Source organism: Lineus longissimus, chromosome 15 (genome assembly GCF_910592395.1).
Source record: "Lineus longissimus chromosome 15, tnLinLong1.2, whole genome shotgun sequence".
NCBI classification, from domain to species: Eukaryota; Metazoa; Nemertea; class Pilidiophora; order Heteronemertea; family Lineidae; genus Lineus; species Lineus longissimus.
The window spans coordinates 9,903,762-9,924,653 of record NC_088322.1 but is presented as its reverse complement, the minus strand read 5'-3'; the positions used below and the strand labels follow the sequence as shown (position 1 = coordinate 9,924,653).

At 41.6% G+C, this 20,892-nt stretch overlaps 1 protein-coding gene across 2 annotated transcripts; it reads left to right on the top strand.

Moving 5' to 3' along the window:
- The first annotated feature begins 296 nt into the window (after positions 1-296).
- Positions 297-20,529, top strand: LOC135499604 (outer dynein arm-docking complex subunit 2-like). Of its 2 annotated transcripts, XM_064790473.1 has the most exons (21): positions 297-401; positions 1,362-1,613; positions 1,863-2,035; positions 2,373-2,598; positions 3,043-3,152; positions 3,489-3,631; positions 4,012-4,128; positions 6,269-6,492; positions 7,029-7,103; positions 7,303-7,459; positions 8,129-8,275; positions 8,599-8,808; positions 9,608-9,637; positions 11,325-11,558; positions 11,947-12,057; positions 12,517-12,732; positions 13,107-13,288; positions 13,778-13,892; positions 14,231-14,419; positions 18,812-19,033; positions 19,447-20,529. In XM_064790473.1, exons 2-21 carry the CDS (start codon positions 1,387-1,389, stop codon positions 19,558-19,560), a joined length of 3,222 nt encoding a protein of 1,073 aa, XP_064646543.1. In that variant the 5' UTR covers positions 297-401; positions 1,362-1,386; the 3' UTR covers positions 19,561-20,529. The 2 variants fall into 2 exon arrangements, with proteins under 2 accessions (XP_064646543.1, XP_064646544.1); XM_064790474.1 differs by lacking the exon at positions 9,608-9,637.
- The last annotated feature ends 363 nt before the right edge of the window (positions 20,530-20,892 follow it).

Sequence of the window (20,892 nt, the reverse complement as noted above, 5' to 3'; positions counted from 1 at the left end):
TGGTCACCCGAAGATGGCCTATCAACCCCCCCCCCCCCCCCCCCCCTCCTATCTATAGTCCCCCCATGCCCGTGAGGAGGAACGCATTCCTCGGCGGGCACAAGCATCATTGGCCCGGATCATTGGTCGAGACGAAACATCGAGGGGGGGGGGGGGCATCAGAGGACGTGCCCACTCTGAATTACATGCGACTGCCAGAGCCTTCACCATTCAATGTTTTGAACCGACCCGGATTTTGGTACGTTTCGTAAACTTCAGATGGCGCCTACTAATACCCACGCATGCGCACAAGGCCTAGCAACGGAAGATAAATAAATGGTGGCCGTGGAAAAAGAACTTCTCGCTCAATCAAAGGAAAATTAAGTAAACAAGCATAGCTTGGCATTAGAAGTTTAGATTCGGTAAGTTTGGATGTCAAATTATTGTGATTTCATTGCTGATGTGATTGTCGACGTCAATGTGCAGTAATTTTTTGTGATGGTTCATTTGTAGGAAGTGCATTGATCTATCTAGCCTAGTGCTATAGATCCATGCACTTGATTGGGACCAATGTTTACGAAGACGTCGCGTCTCGTCACGTTACACTACAGTAATATAAAATGCATGATGACGTGACGACGGCCAACACTACGTCATGTAAACGTTGTTCCCAATCAAGTGCATGAATCTATAGTAGGCCTATAATAGCCATAGGCTAGGCCGAATCTCAGTCTAGTGTCTCTCTCAATCTCATCTCATGCTGCAATGTATGCATAGCCATACACATGCATAGGCCTACTCATAGGCATAGCAATAATAGGCTAGCGGTAGCCTACACTTCACACTTACAGATAATATGCATGGCATGTGAAGTTGGCCCAGTCCGTAAGTGGTGACGGTACGGTTTAGACAATGGGAGACCGGTGCTAAAGTGTGGAATCGGGAATAATTGCATCCTTATTCCTTGCTTTGCCAGTTGGCAGATTCCACCATTGTCTAAACAGTAACGTAGTTACCGTAGCAACTTCCGGGCCATTTTCTTAAGTGTCGTATTGTGTTCAATGTCTTGATTGGGATGATGTGCGATGCATGTTGATCATGTTGTTATCAACGACGTTCATGATGTTGTAATGGTTGGTGATATCAATGCCTGGCAATAGAGCATCTCGTTCATTGATCACTGCAGTAATATCAGGAGTTTGTTTGAAAACCTGTAGTCATGATGTCATTTTGACATTCATCATTCATTCACCATTGACATTTGTGATTTTGATGAAGATCAAGAAGATGACATTGACAAACACTGAAACAGATGGCATAATCATGTATGAATGACATGGAGACATACAATCTTAATCTCTTCCAATTCCATGTTTTTTCAGTGTTTCAGGTCACCAAAAATCAATAATGGGTAACACACTCAAGAGGGCTGCCCAGTGGACGTCCGCCCGAGATGGGTCGGGCGGCAAGTTGGAGTTCACACCGCTTAACGCACAGATCCTCAACAGCATCATCAAGTTCTGTGAGGGATACAGCGGTGGACATCCTGAGGAGTCGAAGATCTTCTTCAAACAGCCACTTGTCTGGGACACTGCATTAGAGCCATCTCATTTTGGGGGAGGCTATTCCGAACAGTAAGTTACAAGAACGAGTTTACAATCCCCGTTCACGGCCCAAAAAAGGTTATCGGTTGACTTAAGAAGTGCCACTGTTCAATGGATTTATAGTTGAATGCGATCAAACTACGTCATTTCCGATCCGAGATTGTAAATTTTATCAAAGATACGTGAAAATCTTATCCTACCCAAGTGGAAATTGTCATTATTTAACTAATGCGAAAATTTCACTGAAATACGAAAAAAAAATTTAATTGCACTTTGCAGAGGTGGTAACATGGTGTCTGATGAGACTGGAGGAAGTGACAACCAGCCCACACTCACACTCAAGAAGAAACGCGGTGGCTATGAGGTGCACGTCTCAACCTGGGAACAACTCGAAAACGTCTTGAAAATGGCCGGCGAAGAAAAGATGACTGAAGTTCGATCATGTCTTGAAGGTGAGAATAAGCTGAAGTACATTGTAACAACGGAAAGCATAGTTGTCCTGATTATAACTTAAATTAGACTCCTTTAATTAACAGTGCTGCAAGTGCAAGGAAAGAAGTTTCATTTCTGCACAATCATAACGTAGGTGTTTGAAAATTTCAACACAGAGCTACTTCGTCATATGCTCAGGATTTTCCTGGCTGCTATCAATGTATTTCCCCAAAAGCAGTTGGCCATTAAACAAGTTTTTCTTCCAAGCGAACCAAGATCCCATCGCGAACATGCTCAGTGATTGCTTTACCACGACAGAGGGAAAGGACAACTCATTTAACCTGTTTTTCTTTCCAGCAAATCGTGATCCCATCGCGAACATGCTCGGTGATCGTTTTGCCACAACGGAGGGGGAGGACAACTCGGCGTACCGGTTCATGGAAGAAATCCTTCACAGCAAATCAGGCGAGGAAGGCGGTGATGATGAGCAGGTCGGCGAGAAGAAGGCCGCGCTCAAACTCCTGCTACAGTTGCACAACTTGGACTCGAAGCTTTTACAGGAATCACTCTCACAGATCAACAAGTGAGTGACTGAGTGAGACCTGGCTATTGATTTCGGGTTATAATTGGCACCCTCAAGACACAACAGTGATTGCATAATGGCAATGGGACACCATTGTATTTCCCCCATTCATCTTGATCTCAAAGTCTTGGCTGACTTTTGGAAGTTACCCGCCCCACGGCCTTGAGGTCGATTATCACGTTGTCATGCAGACAGCTTGCTGTAATCAATCAAGAAATTCCATGGCCTTGTACATGTGCAGAGCAAAAGACTGGGAATCAAGGATGCATGAGGGAAATTGATCTTTCATCTGCTAGTGCTAGTGTGCGAAGGCCGGAATGATAGAAGACAGAAGGCTAGAAAGAAGAGAAGATAAGACATGAATTGCAATCCACATGTACGACGAAGATTTCAAGAACGTACAAAAAAACCAATTCTTTATTAACTGTTTCCTTTCTATTCCAGTGAAGTGCGCCTGACGCCAGTTGCCGTTGAGAGTGAAGTAAAACTTATCCGTGATTACTCCGGAGAAGACGAAGACCGTCATGTTGTTGAGTACATCGAATTCGCAGGAGGTGAGAGAATATCATCAGTCATCAAAATATGATTCACCAAGGATAGGCTACCTATCTGACCGGTTGTTCAAAGCCTGGTCAGTTTAGCTCCTGCTAAGCTTTGCGACGACTACTTTAAACATGAGATGCCACCAAGGGTACGGCTAAAACTTGGCAAAGTCCCATGGCGAAGCCCTTAAGGTTCTGCAGCTAAGCCTAACAGAACAAACTAAGGTAGTGTGGTACTGGTAGTGTCTGTGATCTGAAACTTCAAACCCAACTGGTGACACAGCCTTTCCAAGTTCGCTGCAGAAGGTCAGACAGATTTTTTCCAATTTTTACCTTTCCTCATTCCAGTATACACCTATGTTTATGCAAATGGTTGCCGAGCACCGCCATGGCGACAGGTTCATGGCGACATCTGTTATTTGGAGATCAAACCACTAGATGGTGATACCGTCTTCGTCACTGCCAGCACCAACGGTTACTATGAAAACGGAGTAAGTATCTTGGTTATGAATTTGAGAAATATTTGTCCTGCCCCTACCATCTTGCAAAACATGTCCTTGCGATTGGAAGTAATCCTTCCATTTTGAGATCACCATGTTGTATCCCACAAATTCACGGTAGAATTATAGCACGAAATGAGGGGGCAATTATATGCCAGGTCGGTCCACCATTATCCCTTCCCCCAATACATGCAGTAAAGATGACCAATTTCTTGGTTGGATTTGTGTTCAAAAACAATTTAGCCAAAACACAACTTTTCTAAAGAATAACCATCAAGTTTCTATTATAACTTGTGAGATTCCAATTGAATTGTGACCAAATAATTTTCCCCGTCGGTAATCTGACAACTTTTTCTTTGTGCATTTTCCAGGGCTTCACCAAAGAGAAACATGAGCTTATTTTCGACAAACAAGGCGAGATTGAGCGAGATCTTGTCTCGTTCTTGAAGGCAAAAAGTCCAAAGTTTGCTGAGAATATTGATAAGCAGGTTTGTTCAAGCTTGTTTTCCTTTTGTCTTATTTTGGTCTCAATCCTAACAGTGACAGTTGATCTGTTTGCAAAAACATCTACACAACAGCACAGCACAAAGAAAATATTTAAAGATAATGGGCGATATGAATAAAGACTAGCAAATGCTTTTATCTAAAACTCCATGTACATTTACACTAGACCTTCCTGTACAAAATTGAAGTAAAAGCATTTGCTGGTCTTTATTCATATCGCCCATTATCTCCGTGAATATCTGTGACGGCATCAATCTCTGACAAGAGACCTAGCGAAGACAACCAACCTTTGACATTTTTTTCATATTTAAAACAGTGCAGCGACAATTTCTTTCTTACCAATGACATCATCTCTGATTTTTATTTACATCAGATTTGATATCGTTTATTCATTGGTACAGCAGAAGCTAAATCGAGACATTACGTAATGTCGGCAAAGTCACGGGGTCAGATATTCTGATGCCACAAATTTTTGTCTTCATGCAGCGCTGTTCTATGTTTGAGTTGCATGCTGTCAAAGATTTCATAAATTTCATTGCTTTGATTTGGTATGCTAAAACTAGCTAAAACAAGACCAATGAATAGAGCTAACTCTTGCGCTAACCCAACTGTGCTTGCTTCTTCTCTTTCTCTTAGTATCATTTCAGCCCTTCCTGCCTCTCCTTCTTCCAATCTCTTTGTTTTATTTATTTCTTATTCAATAAACACTCTCGTCACTCTATCCATTCTTTGTCTCTTTTCTTTCCCTATTCCACGCCCTCTACCATGCAGCACGGTTCGGTCATGACCTGTGCAAGAAGTCTCTCAGAACAAAAGCATCCAATCGACTGTGGTGATTTCCTTCTTAAGTATGCAAGAAGGGCTGATAAAACCACCTTGGGTCACCTTCCTTAATCTGATTGGATGTGCACAATCTTCAATGTGAATTAAAGAGGCAGATGAGAATCGCTAACAAATTTGGAGTTTGTTGCATTCCATATTTTTCTCTGATTCTGGTTGCCTAGCAACTAGAATACAAACACCCTTCCCAGGATTCCCTGTGATTCATCCCAGCAACTCTCCCCCTAGCAACTTGAAAGACTTGACTGGGCCGTCTGTTTCAGTCTGTTTCAGTCTGTTTCTGGCTTATAAACTGGCTGCAAAGGGTAAATTCTACCTTATGAGAGCTTATTTAGTAGTATAAGAACTAGAATATCCCCCATTGAACATGGATGAGAAATTCATGTGGATTTAAAGGCGCATGAAAAAATCCGAAATTTTTTTCAAAATCTTTTCAAATGTGTCTTGGTTCAAATTCAACATTACCTCCCCCCAAACAATTTTGGACTTCAAAAAGGAAAATTATGACTCCTATAGGCCCAAAAAGTCTTCAAAATGATTGATTGAAGTCCACTTTTCTATCTGGTTATTTTTGGAAGAATGTCCAGCACCTCTCTTCAGTCTGAAGCTCATCTTTCTGTTGTGCCACTGTGGCTTTCTCTTTGCATGGCATGTCCCACTTGTGAAGAAAATCTCCCAAGGCCAAGTTGTGATGGAGGGTTCCTAAATTTGTTTTGCTCCAGAGCTGCAAAAGGATCGTAGGTCTAACCGCAGAAAGTTTAATCTGCTGCAAGTGCAAGTGATGTCAGAGGAATAAAATTTAAAAACAGATGGCCAAAATACCAACAAATTGTTGTCATTTTTGTCTGATTTCCAAAATAGCTTTGGTTGCCAAGTGTGAAGACGTCCCAGAATCCTTAGTACGGTTCCCTAGCAACCAGATTCTGTGGTCAGTTTTCCCATCATGCTTTGCATGTGGCCTTGACAACCACACATCATTCAGTGGGAGAGCATCTTGCAAGCTGCTGCTGTGAGTTCTTCTTGCATTTAGTGCTTCTTAATCTTTGACATTAGCCCCCTAATGACCTCTTATTCTCTTCTCAATCTTCCATCATTACTTACTTTCATCATTTTGTTGAGTTGTTTTAGTTCCTCGGTGCAAATTTTCACTTTTTAAAGTGTGACTCTGAGCTTTGGTGAAAGCTGACAGATTTGGAATTGGAAATGTTATATCAATCATTTGATCACTTATTCTCGTTGGCGTCAAGCTCTTAATATTTTTGACGCACCCTTTTTAATTTGCAGAGCTTTGCCCTTCAAACAGAAGAGCGCGACTATCTCGACACAACAGCAGATCTCCGCGACGACCAAGACTCCGAGAGAATGGACCGCCACGAGCATAAATCACAACGTCGCGATCACCATGATCAGAAAGACGATAAGAAAGAAAAGAAGAAAGAACATAAGAAGAAGAAACTGGAACCGTCGCTGAAGTGGAAGAATCTCGGGATTGAGGAACATAAGAAAGAGTGAGTGTGTCATCGGTTGTGGTGGGGGGGGGGGGGGGGTAGGATTTAGGAACAGAGTGTGACCTTCTATTGTGTTGTCTGCTTTCGAGTTTCACCACTGTCACTGTGCATTTGATGGAGGTCTTTTGTTTGACTTGGGGTAGGAAGTCCAAGGAAACTCGGTTTTACATTTCATTCGAAAGACGAAACAACGGTAACACCCGACATATATCGACATTCTACAGCACCATGGTTACAATGTTTCATAATGGATTCGGTACAACGTATAATATATCACTATTGGCCTTGTTTTGACCACAGAGGTTTTGATCAGACTATATCTATAAAACCTCTTGGGTTGGTGCATAATGTATGAGCTATGCCTAAGATTTATAATTTGAGGTGTTTTTGAAAGGGAAGTGTTACTTCACTGACAGTATTCATTGTCTCACCGAACACCGCTTGCTGTCATTTCACCCTTACCACTCTAACCACTTTGCCCCTTATCTGGAGCCCTGAACCAGGCACTGACTCCTGCCCCTTTCTGTTATTTGCAGAGATGAGAAAAAAGACAAAGACAAAGACAAGGATGACAAGACATTGTCGCCCAGAGGCAAGAGATACCCAATCAAGTAAGTCATATCAAAAAGAAACGATTGATCAACACATCCCACCCGAATTGTGAAAGGTATCTGCAGAATGGCTCAATGTTTTTAAGTTCATTTAGTTCAAAAGACAGAGGCCAACACAACCAAACAAATGTTTATCATTTGTGTCGCTTGATATGAATTGATGTTTAAAACTCCAACTCTTTTTTTCTTCTAATTATAGATCGAGCCGAGCCCAGCATCACGACGAGGATGAACCTTTCAGTGAGAGCTCCAGCGAATCAGAAGAGGAGGAGGAGTCAGCTGATAGGAGACAGGAAGTGAACTCTGACCTCCCGTCTGAATATTGGCAGATCCAGAAACTTGTCAAATACCTCAAGGTAATTGAGTCAATGAGTGTTTCTTGGGCGATGAGTGGCACAGTGGTAATAGTTCCAGACTCAATAATCAGGATGTTTGGGTTTGATTCATCTTTAGGAAAGCTTCATTGCTGTTTTATCTCGGGGTCCTTGAGCAAGACACCTAACCCTGCTCTGCTTCTTACCTGCCACCATGGGTATCAGTCTTCATTGGGTCATGGGAAGTAAACCTACATGTGTACAATCATCTTGACCTGCAAGGTTTTGAGATCCCGAAAGTGGTGACGCAAATGCATGAGATCCAGGATGATGTACGATAGACCAGCATCCAAAAACGCAAGTTTATCTTTGCCCCTTTTTCATTTTTGCCTTTTTTCATTGTGTGGCGCAGGTTATCTGAAAAAAAATGTTGTCAATCAAAGTATTTTGTTTATGTGTTTAGGGAGGCAACCAGACCTGTCCTGTCTTATTACTAGACATCAATACACATCTAAAAAAAGTCTTCATGCCTGATTGTGTTCACCATATTCACCTCTAAACTAAGCATGATCCTGCCTACTAAAAGATGTATACGGTGAGCACAATGGCCCCTGGCCATTTCATTTCATTGTGTGACGCAGGTTATCTGAAAACAAATTGACCAAGATACAAGTCGACATGTCAATCAAATTGTTTTGTTTATGTGTTTAGGGAGGCAACCAGACAGCTACCATCATCGCCCTCGTGTCGATGATGGACTTCAATCTCCAGCAGGAGACTTGCCAGCTCGCCATCCGCGATGTTGGTGGTCTTGAGGTCCTCATCAACTTGTTAGACACTCAAGAAATCAAATGCAAGGTATGGTTTCTTTTCTGTTTCAGTAGGCCTTGATAAATGTAAACTTTATGTTATATATATCTATTCTTAAAGATAATTTTTATAACGCACAACATTTTCAAAGCACTTTACGTTTATTCGACAGTCTATACTGGAACCTTTCAGTAGAACTCGGATGAGCTGCTTAATCAGCACTACAACCTGAGCATTTCCGACCGGTACCTATAAAAACCCTGAGGAGTTGGGCATGTAAGACTCACGCCGACAGTGGGGATTAAACCATTGCCAGGGATCATATGACCGCTAGACAGTCGGCTAATATTACTCTCTGTTCTCTGTTGCAGATTGGAGCCCTTAAGATCCTGCGTGAGATCTCCAAGAACTCTCAGATCCGACGCTCGATCGCCGACCTCGGTGGCCTACAGACCATGGTGCGAATCCTTCGCGATCCCAACAAGGACCTCAAATGTCTTGCGGCTGAAACTATTGCGAATGTAGCCAAATTCCGCCGAGCGCGGCGTACCGTCCGACAGCATGGAGGAATTAGAAAATTGGTTAGTATCAGTACATGTGTATTTGGAGGATTTTCAAAGTTAAATGCCAATTGATGAAGGTGGTAAAATGAGAAAATGGTTTGGGAAAATATACCGGTAGGTCCTGAATGCGAGAGTATGAAAACTCATTGTTGACAAAGGCAATTTTGGTTGGGATGCTTCCCTGACAAATGGAGACTGTGACATAATACACAGGGATGGTTTGGAAAGTTCTTACCTCTGTTTTGAAAATGAAAGTTATTCCTCACGATCCTCAAAATGACTCCTAGTCCTAGGCGACCTAAGTCTAAGGTGCAGTCCAATTGCATTCTTAGATGTCAAAATGCCATGTGAAAGCAGATCCAATATGATCCGTAATGGCAAAACCAGGTGCATGTCGCTCTATTGCTTGGCAAGTTGAGACAGACTGGTTGTTCATTTCACCATTGTCTGCCTTCCTCTGTTATATCCTCAATCCTGGTGGCATTTAGGCTCATCTTCTGTGCAACAAGCGCCTTGTTTTGCTATACACCTTTCCAGAAATGGGGCGCTGAGTGCCCGAAATAGTGATGTCATAAGGGGAAACTAGGTCTTATGGTGGAGGGACAAAGGAGAAAGTCATGGTTGACCAACACACTTGAATGCCTTTAATGACGGACAAGGGGGAAAAAGTTAGTTCCAATGCAAGCCACCAATTTCGGGAAGCATGTATAATGTGTCACAATTGACAAAAGAGAGTTGAATCGGATACACTTTTCCTTGAGGCTGATATTGTCAAGGCTAAGTAGCAGGAAACATTTACATTCTCATGTTGTTGTAGATGGGTCTGTTGGACAATGATGACATGCAGGTAGGTAATTGTCACGTCTCCGGCTGGTTACATCATGCCAGGATCTAAAGCTATAAGTATAGTTTATTCTAAACTTCTACATGTACTTTTAATGCCAGGCACCAGACGAGAAGGCAGTTCGTACCCTATTTTTAACTAGCTGGCAGCTAACCAACAGGCCGTATCAGAAAGAGGTTACCAGCAGGCCTCAAACCTTTTACCTTTCTAAACCACTAGGCCATAATTCGACGGGCATACAGGATTCAGAGAAATAGGGGGTGCCCGAGGCACTTTACATTCAAAATCCTGCTCAAATGTTTTTTAAACATTTCATGGTCAGTTTCAAACATTTTCTTGGAATGAGACTACGAGTGGCAGGTTCCCGCTGCACCCCCCTCCACCTATGATCTGCCCCTGAAAAAAGGAGTTTGTCATACAGGTGTTAGACCAAATGAATGCACTGCTAATTAGTTTTAGGGACGGAGAGTGCTGCCTGGCATGGGTGTCATAAATAGAGTGCTGATTCCTGGCATGATGTCATAAATAGAGTGCTGATTCCTGGCATGATGTCATAAATGATTATATTTCTTTTCATGTACATTGTACCACTGCTTCATATACACTCATTCTGTATTCTTTTTTCACAGATAAACCAACCTAAATCTCCGCCATTTCCGTTGTCTAATCTTTGATAAGAAAATTCTCGATTAATGATTAGTAATTCAGTCGTTCAGTACATGTAATTTGTCTGTATAACACTTTGAATGTGTACTGTTTCACTCTAGCCCGAAAAAAATTCTAAACGTCCAAGTGTAATAATTCTATAATATTTTTTTGCTATAAACTATGACATTTTTGTGATCTTGATAATCATTGATGGACACAAATTTTTTTTTTCTATTTGTTGTACATGTACTTCCGACTTTCAATTCAACCCTTTGTACACTTGGCCAGTACATGTACATGGTTCAGGCTACGAGATACAATGTACATGTAACCTTGACACATTTTACACTTCCGAAGAATAATGTGTGCATGCGAATCCCTTTTTTTTCAATTCCAATTTTTTTATGCTTTTTATGTCATTATTCAGGATTAGAAAATCTATGAAATATCGATGGTTTAAAACAAAATTATGTGCTAGTGTTAACCAAGTGCTGTTGTGCGCGTTGTTTATTTTTGACCAGCAGACCTACCTGACTTAGTCGCCTACATGCAATTTGCCCGTCAGTGTAAAAGAGCCCATAAAATAACATTTTAAAAGAAAAAACCATAGTTGCCTGACATGTTCAGGTTGTTTTCTACATGCAGAACAGAGCTTCCCCATGTCAGTAAAAATCAAAGTCCATGCTTGTAGTTGTACTAGGTGACACAAGAAAAGGTTGCATATTTTTTATTTTGAATAACTCAGCTCCATGAATCCGGTTTCAGTACTTTTTGCTTTTAGGTTGTTTGATCCAAAAAAACCTGAACTATAATTGATTTGCAATTAAGGCATTTAAGTTGGAAATACATGTAATCAAAATCAAAAGCATATGACCTTTTTTGTATCACCTTGTACACTTACAAGGCACCAGACGTCTGTAAGACATGTCAACATTGGCTTTGTTTACAAATGAGAGGTACAATGTCACCATGGTCAGAATCAGACGTGAATATCACCTCCCTGACATTAAACCTCTTTGACACGTTATATATTCTTCTGCAGGTCGGTCTTCTTGACTGTGTCAGTGTTGCCACCAACAAGGGCTCTGAGAACGAGAAGGACATCGAGGTGGCACGCAGCGGTGCCCTGGCGCTGTGGAGCTGCTCCAAGAGTACCAAGAACAAGCAGGCAATGCGCAAAGCGGGAGCGATACCTTTGTTAGCAAAGCTGCTCAAGTCGACTCATGAGAATATGCTCATCCCTGTGGTAGGAACGCTGCAGGAATGTGCTTCTGAGGTACGTCGGAAAATTCTCTTAGAACTCATTTACTATCGTGGTATGAAATCCTTCTTGCACCAACGCCCGTCGTTTCAATCTCCTTAAACTCCAATCCTTGATCCTTCTGACTACAGAGTCTGAACTCCATCTCCTACGATACTATACTATCCATTAGACCCCTACATATCATAGTTCAATCGATATATAGTCTCCCTGGGATACACCAAAATACACAAAACAGACACGTCACCTCTGATGTCGAAAGCTTTGTGGCCCAACTTGAGAGCGCATGACAGCCTTGTAAGGTCACTCTGAATCCTGGGGGTTTACATGCCCTTGCATTCCATCCAAGACAAGCCACAAGCTGCAATCAACTATAATCAGTCTGTCTTCTTCTCCTTTCCAGCCGAGTTACCGTCTCGCCATCAGAACAGAGGGAATGATTGAGGATCTTGTGAAGAACTTGGACAGCGAGAATCAAGAATTACAAATGCATTGCGCGAGTGCCATTTTCAAGGTAAGCAATCAGTGTGCAGTTCGAGCTCTATGTGGAGGCATTCCTTTTAAAGGCCAAGTCTAATTGTTAAAAAAAATTGAAAATTGAACTTGTATTCGAACATTTCAAAGGTGTTAATACATTGTAGGTACTGCATGTAAATTTCAACACTGCCGTTGTGCAGACTGATACTTATATACAAGTACTATAAATGCCAAGTTTCAGCAAGATTACTTGCATTCTAACTGTAGTGCAATGCTTATTTCTATTTACCTGAGCCACAAGTAAATACATTGAACCCAGACGGTGTAGGCCTTTTATCTACTACCCTTGGCAATGTCATTTGATGGCAAAGCTGATGGCACATACTGTTTGGCTGGTGTTTCTTCCAAAAGGCAAAAGATCCTCAGTCTGGTGTTTTAGTTTTACTAACTCAAGTCAAAGGGTCATAGGCTTTACTCTTATCTTCTTTGATTGCAGTGTGCCGAGGACCAAGAGACACGTGACCTCGTCCGCTTTTACGCCGGCCTTGACCCCCTCGTCAAGCTGCTCAGGCAGAATGAAAATAAGGAATTGCTCGCTGCTGCTACCGGCGCAATCTGGAAATGTGCCATCAGCCCGAAGAATGTGGAACGGTTCCAGGAGTTAAAGGCGATCGATTTGTTGGTCGGCCTGCTCAATGATCAGCCAGAAGAGGTGAGAGATGCACTGTCTGTTCTAGAATACTAATAGTAAGGTAATGAGGTACAATTATACTAGTCCAAGTATAGCCCCTACAGTGCAGAATACAGCTGGTACTACATAGTTATGCACACTGAGGCTATAATTGTACTGGTGTTATAATTGTACCACTGGACCTTATTATACTAAGTAATGATAATGTTGGTCAACTTTTTCATGGAAAGTACTACATTATCTTGGTTGAAGCACTTTCGGGGAGTCTTTCTGTGGTTCCCAGGATCACCCACAAAGCACTTAAGAATAAGTAAAGGGTGATTCGGCTGTACCTGTCAATCATGAGGCCGACAGTCTACCACTCCAATACTTATAAATGTGTTACTCCATTCCAGGTTCTCGTGAATGTGGTAGGCGCACTGGGTGAATGTGCCCTGGACCCCCCTAACAGGATGGCTATCCGTAAATCCGGTGGCATCCCGCCCTTAGTCCAGCTTCTCACCGGTACAAACCAGGCATTACTTGTGAACGACACCCGCGCTGTGGGGCAGTGTGCGGAGGAACAGGAAAATATGGCGTAAGTATACACGATGTTTCCAAGAACCAACAGAATTAGTAGTAGAAATGCTTGCTCGCAGAGTTTTTCTGGTGTACTTTAGAGTCTTGAGTAAAAGTAAGTTCTTTTAAATCTGCTGTGGAACCTCCAATAGAGGACACCTCTGTTGGCAGGATACCCTGTCTATCTGATTTTGGTTTCAAATCTGGACGCCTCTCTGTTGAGGACAATTTTGTTCAGTTCCTCTTCCTGGGTGTCCTTGATAGAGTGATTCTAGTGTATTTGGCAGTACCAGCAAAGGACTCCAGCTGAAACTTCAAACCTGTGTCCATTCTGAGATGATATCAATATAAACTTGGTGTTTCTGCCCTTTTGGTATGCCCTCAAATTCTGTCGGCTGAAACACTAACACCTCATTGATTCAACAGTCTGTAACATTACATAGTAAATTCTAAACAGAATTGTTTGTTTTGCTTTTAGTGGGGTTGTCATGGATTGTTTATCTTTCAGCATCATTGACCGGTTAGACGGTGTGCGGTTGCTGTGGTCGTTGTTAAAGAATCAAAACCCCGAAGTGCAGGCGAGCGCTGCCTGGGCCATCTGTCCATGTATTGAAAATGCCAAGGTGAGTCTTAGAAAAAAACTGGGAAGTTGTTTTCTTGTGAATGCAAAAAGAAGGATGAGATATTGTTCCAAGTTTCGATGGTCAAATAACAGATAAAAGACAGATAGTTGTTTGACTTATTTGATGGAGATTTAAACTTGGCTCATCATCGACATCAGCATCTGTCAGGGTAAGGGGGAAACCAGTAAATGATATTTGTGACCTGGCAAAAAAATGCTACGGAGAAATTGTGTGTAAAGAGAGAAGGTTAATTGTTTATTTTATATGATTAAGAATGTGTAAGTTAGCTCAGCTTACACTTGCGTCAAAAAGCTAAACTAGGTTTGCTTTCGTTTCAGGATGCGGGAGAGATGGTGCGGTCGTTCGTAGGGGGCCTAGAATTAATCGTCAGTTTATTAAAATCAGAAGACAAGGAAGTGTTAGCAAGTGTCTGTGCCGCCATTGCGAATATTGCCAAAGACGAGGAGAATCTGGCTGTCATTACAGATCACGGGGTTGTGCCGATGCTGGCGAGATTAACAAATACGGTGAGTAGGCATTGTGGCAGTGGTGTTTGGGGAGAACCAAATTTTTTGCGTGGGGGGTTTCCATATCAATTCAATGTAAAGAATGAAAAGACTGATTTCTCCCACACCCAGTTTGATGGTGTACTCTGTCTTTGGTTGACGGCTCTACAAAACACTAAGTCATCTCCGAGATTTCTCCATTATTCTATTGGCATTGAAAAACACGCCATAGGCAGGCAAGTTGGAGGTAGCGTTTGACAATGCCAGATGTCACTACTAGCAGTGAACCCAATCTTGGCAAACCCTACACAGGACCTGTAGTGTTACAAAATGATGCTCATGGACATGTACAGTGTGAAGACTGATGAACCAACAAAATTGTATCAAGTGGTGATAAGTGCTGTGTGTATTGCAGCCATGTATTGCAATTGACTCGCATGCAAAGTGTCCTACATTGTATAGTCATATGATAGTTGAGTTACATCAGTAGTTCACGGATCAGATACTGTAGTCATGTAGAAGTTTAACATATCTTGTTAAAGGGACACTATAGGCAACAGCTAAATAGGCAAGATAAAGTTAGACAAATCTTTAATGACGTCAAAACCATTTAGGCTTGTACAAGGGATATGTTAAACGGTGAAATAAGCATGACCCATTGCCCTTACTGTGCATATTAGTCACCTTAAGATGGGCAATTTAACCCCCCTACTCCTGCCTATGGTCCCCCTTTAATATATTTGAAGGTCATTTCCGTCGGTTGTCGTGCACTTTCGGTTTAGTTGGTGGCCATTCTTGCTAAAAAAAACAGAAGATTTTCAAGGCGTGTATTCTGGCTTTCTTTATCCTTTCGCATTCCATCCTGTTGAAAATCAATATGCCTCGTAAAAATCTGTGACTGAACAATAAAGTAATGTTAAATCAGCCTTGTAGCAACACTAGGAACCGATAGTAGACTGTGAACAGCTGTTTGAGTCAACAAATGCATCTGATTGAACGCGTCGATTTTAAACATCAGTTGATCTAAACTAGCCAATCAAATGTGGACTCTGATCCATTGATCATGTTTCGATCGATGCAATTGTTTATTTTTAAAATAAATATTGAATGTTTTCAAAACTCTTCGTAGGCCTACTGTTCAGAGTCCAGAGTCTCATCAGTGTGGTTTACAACAACTTAGGTCATCACCTAGACCGGGACGAATGGGGGGGGGGGGGGGCAGGGAGTAGCCCATAACGCTCATACCTTAGTAGTTTGAGCCCGTCTGAACAGGACCAAGTGGTGACAAGACACTTGGTTTGAGATTCTGACAACTAACCTACTGTATACACGACCTCACTCATATGAAGCAATCTGAATAGCTCATAGAGCCCTACCTGTAGTTCTGGCTTTCTACATCACCTTGTCTTTGTTCGGCCCTTTGTTCGGGCCTATTTTTGGACCAACATCTGCGTTTGCAAGCCAACGGGCATGTGTATAGTTGTCTAACTCTTGAATGATGATTTGGCTGGCTTCTGAGAACATGTCTATTGCCACTTTAGTCCTCGAGGTTTGTCTGTTTTAGCTTATGTGGGTTAATTCTCGAAAACGCACATGTTCCACTTGAAACTTCAAGTATGGAACTCAATATCAAAGTTCTGTGCATGAAAACTCTAAATCTTCTAAACAGTGTGAGGTAGTGACATCAATTGAGTGATCTGAGAACTACCAAGTGCGGGCCATCTGTAGCGAAACAATGCATGCCACTCCCTAAGCCTTTCAGTGTTTCAAAAATGCCCTCGGTGCGTAATGCGACCAACAAAGTCAACAGGCTTGATAATCAACCGAGCCTGCTGGTTTACATGTCAATTATGACCATCATGGTGGTATGAATTGAACTATTGATTTGATTTGGACAACAGCACATTTCCTGTGTGGGTTGAAATCCAGTTTAATTATACGCTAAAATAGAATTCCTTGTACATGTAGAACCTCTCTCAATTATAATCACGGACAGGCCAACAGGTCTACAAGGCCTTAGACCTTATACGATGATGATGATGATGATGATGATGATGATGGACAACCTCAAGACTGACAAGTGCTGTTCTTAAAAGAGAGGTGTCCTGATTAGAGAGGTCAAATTGAATGGAAAGAACCAATTTGGGATGAAAACTAGTGTCCTCATTAGACAAGTTGTCCTTAATAGAAAGGTGTCCGCTATTAGGGACAAATACCACTGACAATGTACATGTACATCGATTGCATGTTGATGGATTATACAGTGCTGGACCCTTCAGACCAGCTGAAGTTATATGTCCTCAGTGCTATCTTAAAGGGGTACTACCGGATAGTGGTTGGACATTGCGTGGATTGATGGGGGCGTATGATTTGAATAAACTGCCACGGTGTCCTTGAAATACATGTATGGGCGCATATTTTAAAAAAGGTTTGCTTGGTGTAGTGTACCTTTAAATTTTGAAGTTCTATCTGAGCTTATGTGTCTCCTGAGGTATTAGAAGGCCTACACGTAGGCTACTAATTGGAGTAAGTCCTTGACATTGTGTACCCTTTATGGATAAGTATCCCTCACAATCGCAAGGTCATGTTTAACATGATTAACAGATCGATCGTAAACAGATGTCTGGTTTAAAGGCGTTCTCTGTTCATTCCAAAAGTTTAAAATTGAACTAGAAATTTGAAAACTTCTGATTTCGTAAACTGAATATAAATATCAACAATGCCGTTGTGCAGACAGATATACAAATACAGTAGAACCTCTCTATTGAGGACACCCTCGGGATTGACAAGTGCTGTCCTTAATAGAGAGGTGTCCTGATTAGAGAGGTCAAATTGAATGGAAACAACCAATTTGGGACCAAAACTAGTGTCCTTAATAGAGAGGTTGTCCTTAGTAGAGAGGTGTCCGCTGTAGGGAGGTTCTACTGTATATACTATGGATACCAAGTTTCACCAAATTTGCATGCATAATAACAACACTTAACAGTATTGTGTATTTCTATTTCTATTTCCTCCTGATCTACCAGTAAATACATGTACAATGAGGACGAACAACATTTTCTTTAAATGTCTGATTGGCCTGACCTAAATGATCTCATTCACTGATATGCAGATAATAATTGTCATAGTCTCTGCATGTAAATTTTTACTATAGCTCTTTACATACTCTAGGCCTACCCCCACATCTGTCCAGTATATAAGGTTTCATAGTGTTTACAAAGATGACAATAGGCCCTGATGTAAATAGTCAACTATCTATGCTTTTGAAGCAGTTCTACTGTTCACTGATCACTGAATCGATTTGGAGGGTTAAAATGGACTGCTTTATCCATGAAAGCTGAAGCACGTAGTAAGTTTGATCTTGAGAGCTGTTATGACCAATTTAGATATGGAAATTAGAGCCACAAATCCAGCTTTTATTATCAATTCGTTGTTTATTACTGGGGAAAATAGTACTTTGTTTCTTTTGTAGGTTTAAAGAATTTACCCAAACCAACCCTATCACATTAGACTTGTTATAAAGCATTTTGGTGGCCAAAATCTTCAGTTTCACCTCGCATTGCGTGGGTAGATTTCATCATATTGAATGGAGAGGATGTGCATGTTTGAGCGCCAACTCTAAGGGTTAAATGATGGTCTGATAGAATATTATATGGTGACAGATTGATCTAAATTTCTTGATGGTGATGATGATGACGGCCATATGTGACTGCATTACATGCTGTACAAACAATCGACCTACATAATATGTCAACAATATTGATGTAGTAACAGGTGTCTGGCCCGCTCAGTGATTTAATGCCTGTATGGAACATTTATTTTTCAATCTTTTGATTTTATGGCCTACACATTTGATCACAGTAAATCGTGAAATTTTCATGGCGCTAAAATTTGGGGAATTTGCTCAATGTCATCATCGTTTCTGTAGCCGAAATTCAATGGTCAATTGACTCAATACACGAGTGTTGAAATTTTTGCGGTTTTTATGTTTGCATTTGATGGTTTATTCATGAAAATCATGAAAATAAAACCGGCGCAAAAATTCAACAGTACCTGCTCTTACCCAGGCTGGTTTGGTTGTTGCCAATGTCGGCCAGTGAAAATCCGTGAAAATCCATAAAGGTACACACTGTCAAGCTAGACCTCTATTTTCCTGAGCCACAAGTAAATATGAACAGTTTTGCAGGCACTGTTAAGAGGACTACCAAGCAAAAAAAAATACCCACAGAGAAATCATACATCTGCTTGTCTGTTGGTGACTGATGAAAAATATGATTAATTGAGTACAGTTTTTTTCAGGTCATCGAACTGATTGAACAAGTTCACATCTCAAATAGCTTCTTTTTATGAGAAATAATATGCCAGGCAAAACAATTTTCATCTAAATTTCATTTCCAATTCGTACACTTTTAGAGCGATGATAAACTACGCCGACATCTCGCCGAGGCCATCGCAAGATGCTGCAGCTGGAGTAACAATAAGATCGCATTCGGCCGTGAAGGTGCGGTGGCGCCACTAGTGAAATACCTCAAATCTAAAGACGAGAAGGTGCACAGATCGACGGCACGCGCGCTATTCCAACTTTCTAAGGACCCTAATAACTGTATTACAATGCATGAAGCTGGCAGCGTAAAGGTATGTGTTACTGCTGTTTGTTATCATGGTCTATTATGGTATCTCAAAATTCCTGATTGCTTTAAAGGAACAATATAGGCAGCAGCTAGGCAGGCAAGATAAAGTTACACAAAGTTGCCAGTAGGGGTCTCTCACACCTCACAGTACGTCGAAATAATTCACGCTTGTACAAGGAATATAGGTAATGCTGAGTCTGACATGACCAAGGGCCTTTACTGTGTATACTAGTTGCTTGAAGATGGCCAAATTAGCCCCTCTGCTTCTGCCTGTAGTCTCCCTTCAACACTCATAGTGTGGCCTCCATCTTGTCCACTGTACTGGTACCATATTATGGTTTGGACAATATTTCAGCTGAGCACCAGGCCCTTGGGCCTCTTGTTTCATTTTACTCAAAGAATCCGTTATCTTTTCAGTTCCTACTTGTTATGGTTGGCTCACAGGATGAAGTTCTCCAAGAAGCCGCTGCAGGATGCATCGAAAACATCCGACGACTGGCCTTGGCAAACGAGAAAGCAAAAACATCATAAGCTGTGACAACGATGAGATACAATTCTGCCGACTACCTAAAGCATTGAGACGTTTTGAGATTTTGAGAGAAAGTTTAAGATTGCAAGAATCATTAGAATAAGATTATGTCTTTTACCAATTAAGCAGTTTTGAGTTTCGTGAATGACTGTCTATATCCACCTGGCAAATAGCGAAAATTTCCAAAAATCTTTATTTTTGATATGTTGTGGACAATTTGGTTCTATAACTATGATAGCCTTGCTCCTGTTTAATTCTTAGGGTCATACTTGCGATGATTCCTGTTTAAGTTCCAACCCTGGTATGACATTGAAAAGTTAAGATGCCAGTTGGTCTTCTTGTTTACTACCGAATCAACCATTTAGGTTCTCTTTACTCAGAAGGGTGTTGCAGGCATGACAGGGCATGTACAGGGGGAATCAGAACAGCCCCCCCCCCCCCTCCCTCCCAGCTCATGCAGTGCATAGATTTTGACCAGGACGGGGCTACCCCTTGGTCAATTTATCAAATTTGGGGCAGGTCAGACCCCCTCTGCAGTCTCTGCTAAAATCAGACACGCCCCTGCATCTGCTGTCCGACTCTGGTGGGAAGGGGATTAAGGAATTTGAGATTGCTTCTAATTTTTCAATGTCTATACCAGTTTGGTTATCATGCTTTGGACTGTGAACGATTCTAAATCTGTCCTTTCCTGGTTTTTATTTATTTTGGAGAAATAACTTTGCTTGTTAATTGAAATATATCCGTTTGTAAGCAAAAATTGGTATCCGTCCATCTGTTATGCTGCTTCAGTTTATGGCAACACCAGTCACCATGGCAACATCATTGTTGCTATGGAAACCATATTATGTTTGCTGAAATTTGTATTTTGATTAAAAACATACATCACTGTGATATCTGTGGAGATTCCTTTTCATTTGTCTGTTGTATCGAGGCGAGGAATATATACAATAAATTTACATTCTTTTTACAAATCAGAATCTTCATTTTCATTTGTACAATCCTGAAAGAAATGAATACTGATGCTCCAACTTTGACATAGCCCCCTAAGCTTGAGGGGTAACTTGCTAATAGGGGCTGTTGCCTGTGCCTCATTAATGACCCCCCCCCCCCCCCCAATTAACCCCTATTCATGGCCTGGACACTAGATGCCTTTTTAATCACACCTTGCCTGGCCTGGACTCTCGATCACTTGATACCCTCTTATTCGGTGGAAAAGTGTGTTGGCCAAGGCCAACACGAACAGCAGTGACATACCATAATCACACTTCACACATGGCCTGGAGTCTCAATCACTTGATACCGCCTCATATTGCTTGGGGAAAGTGTGTCACCCA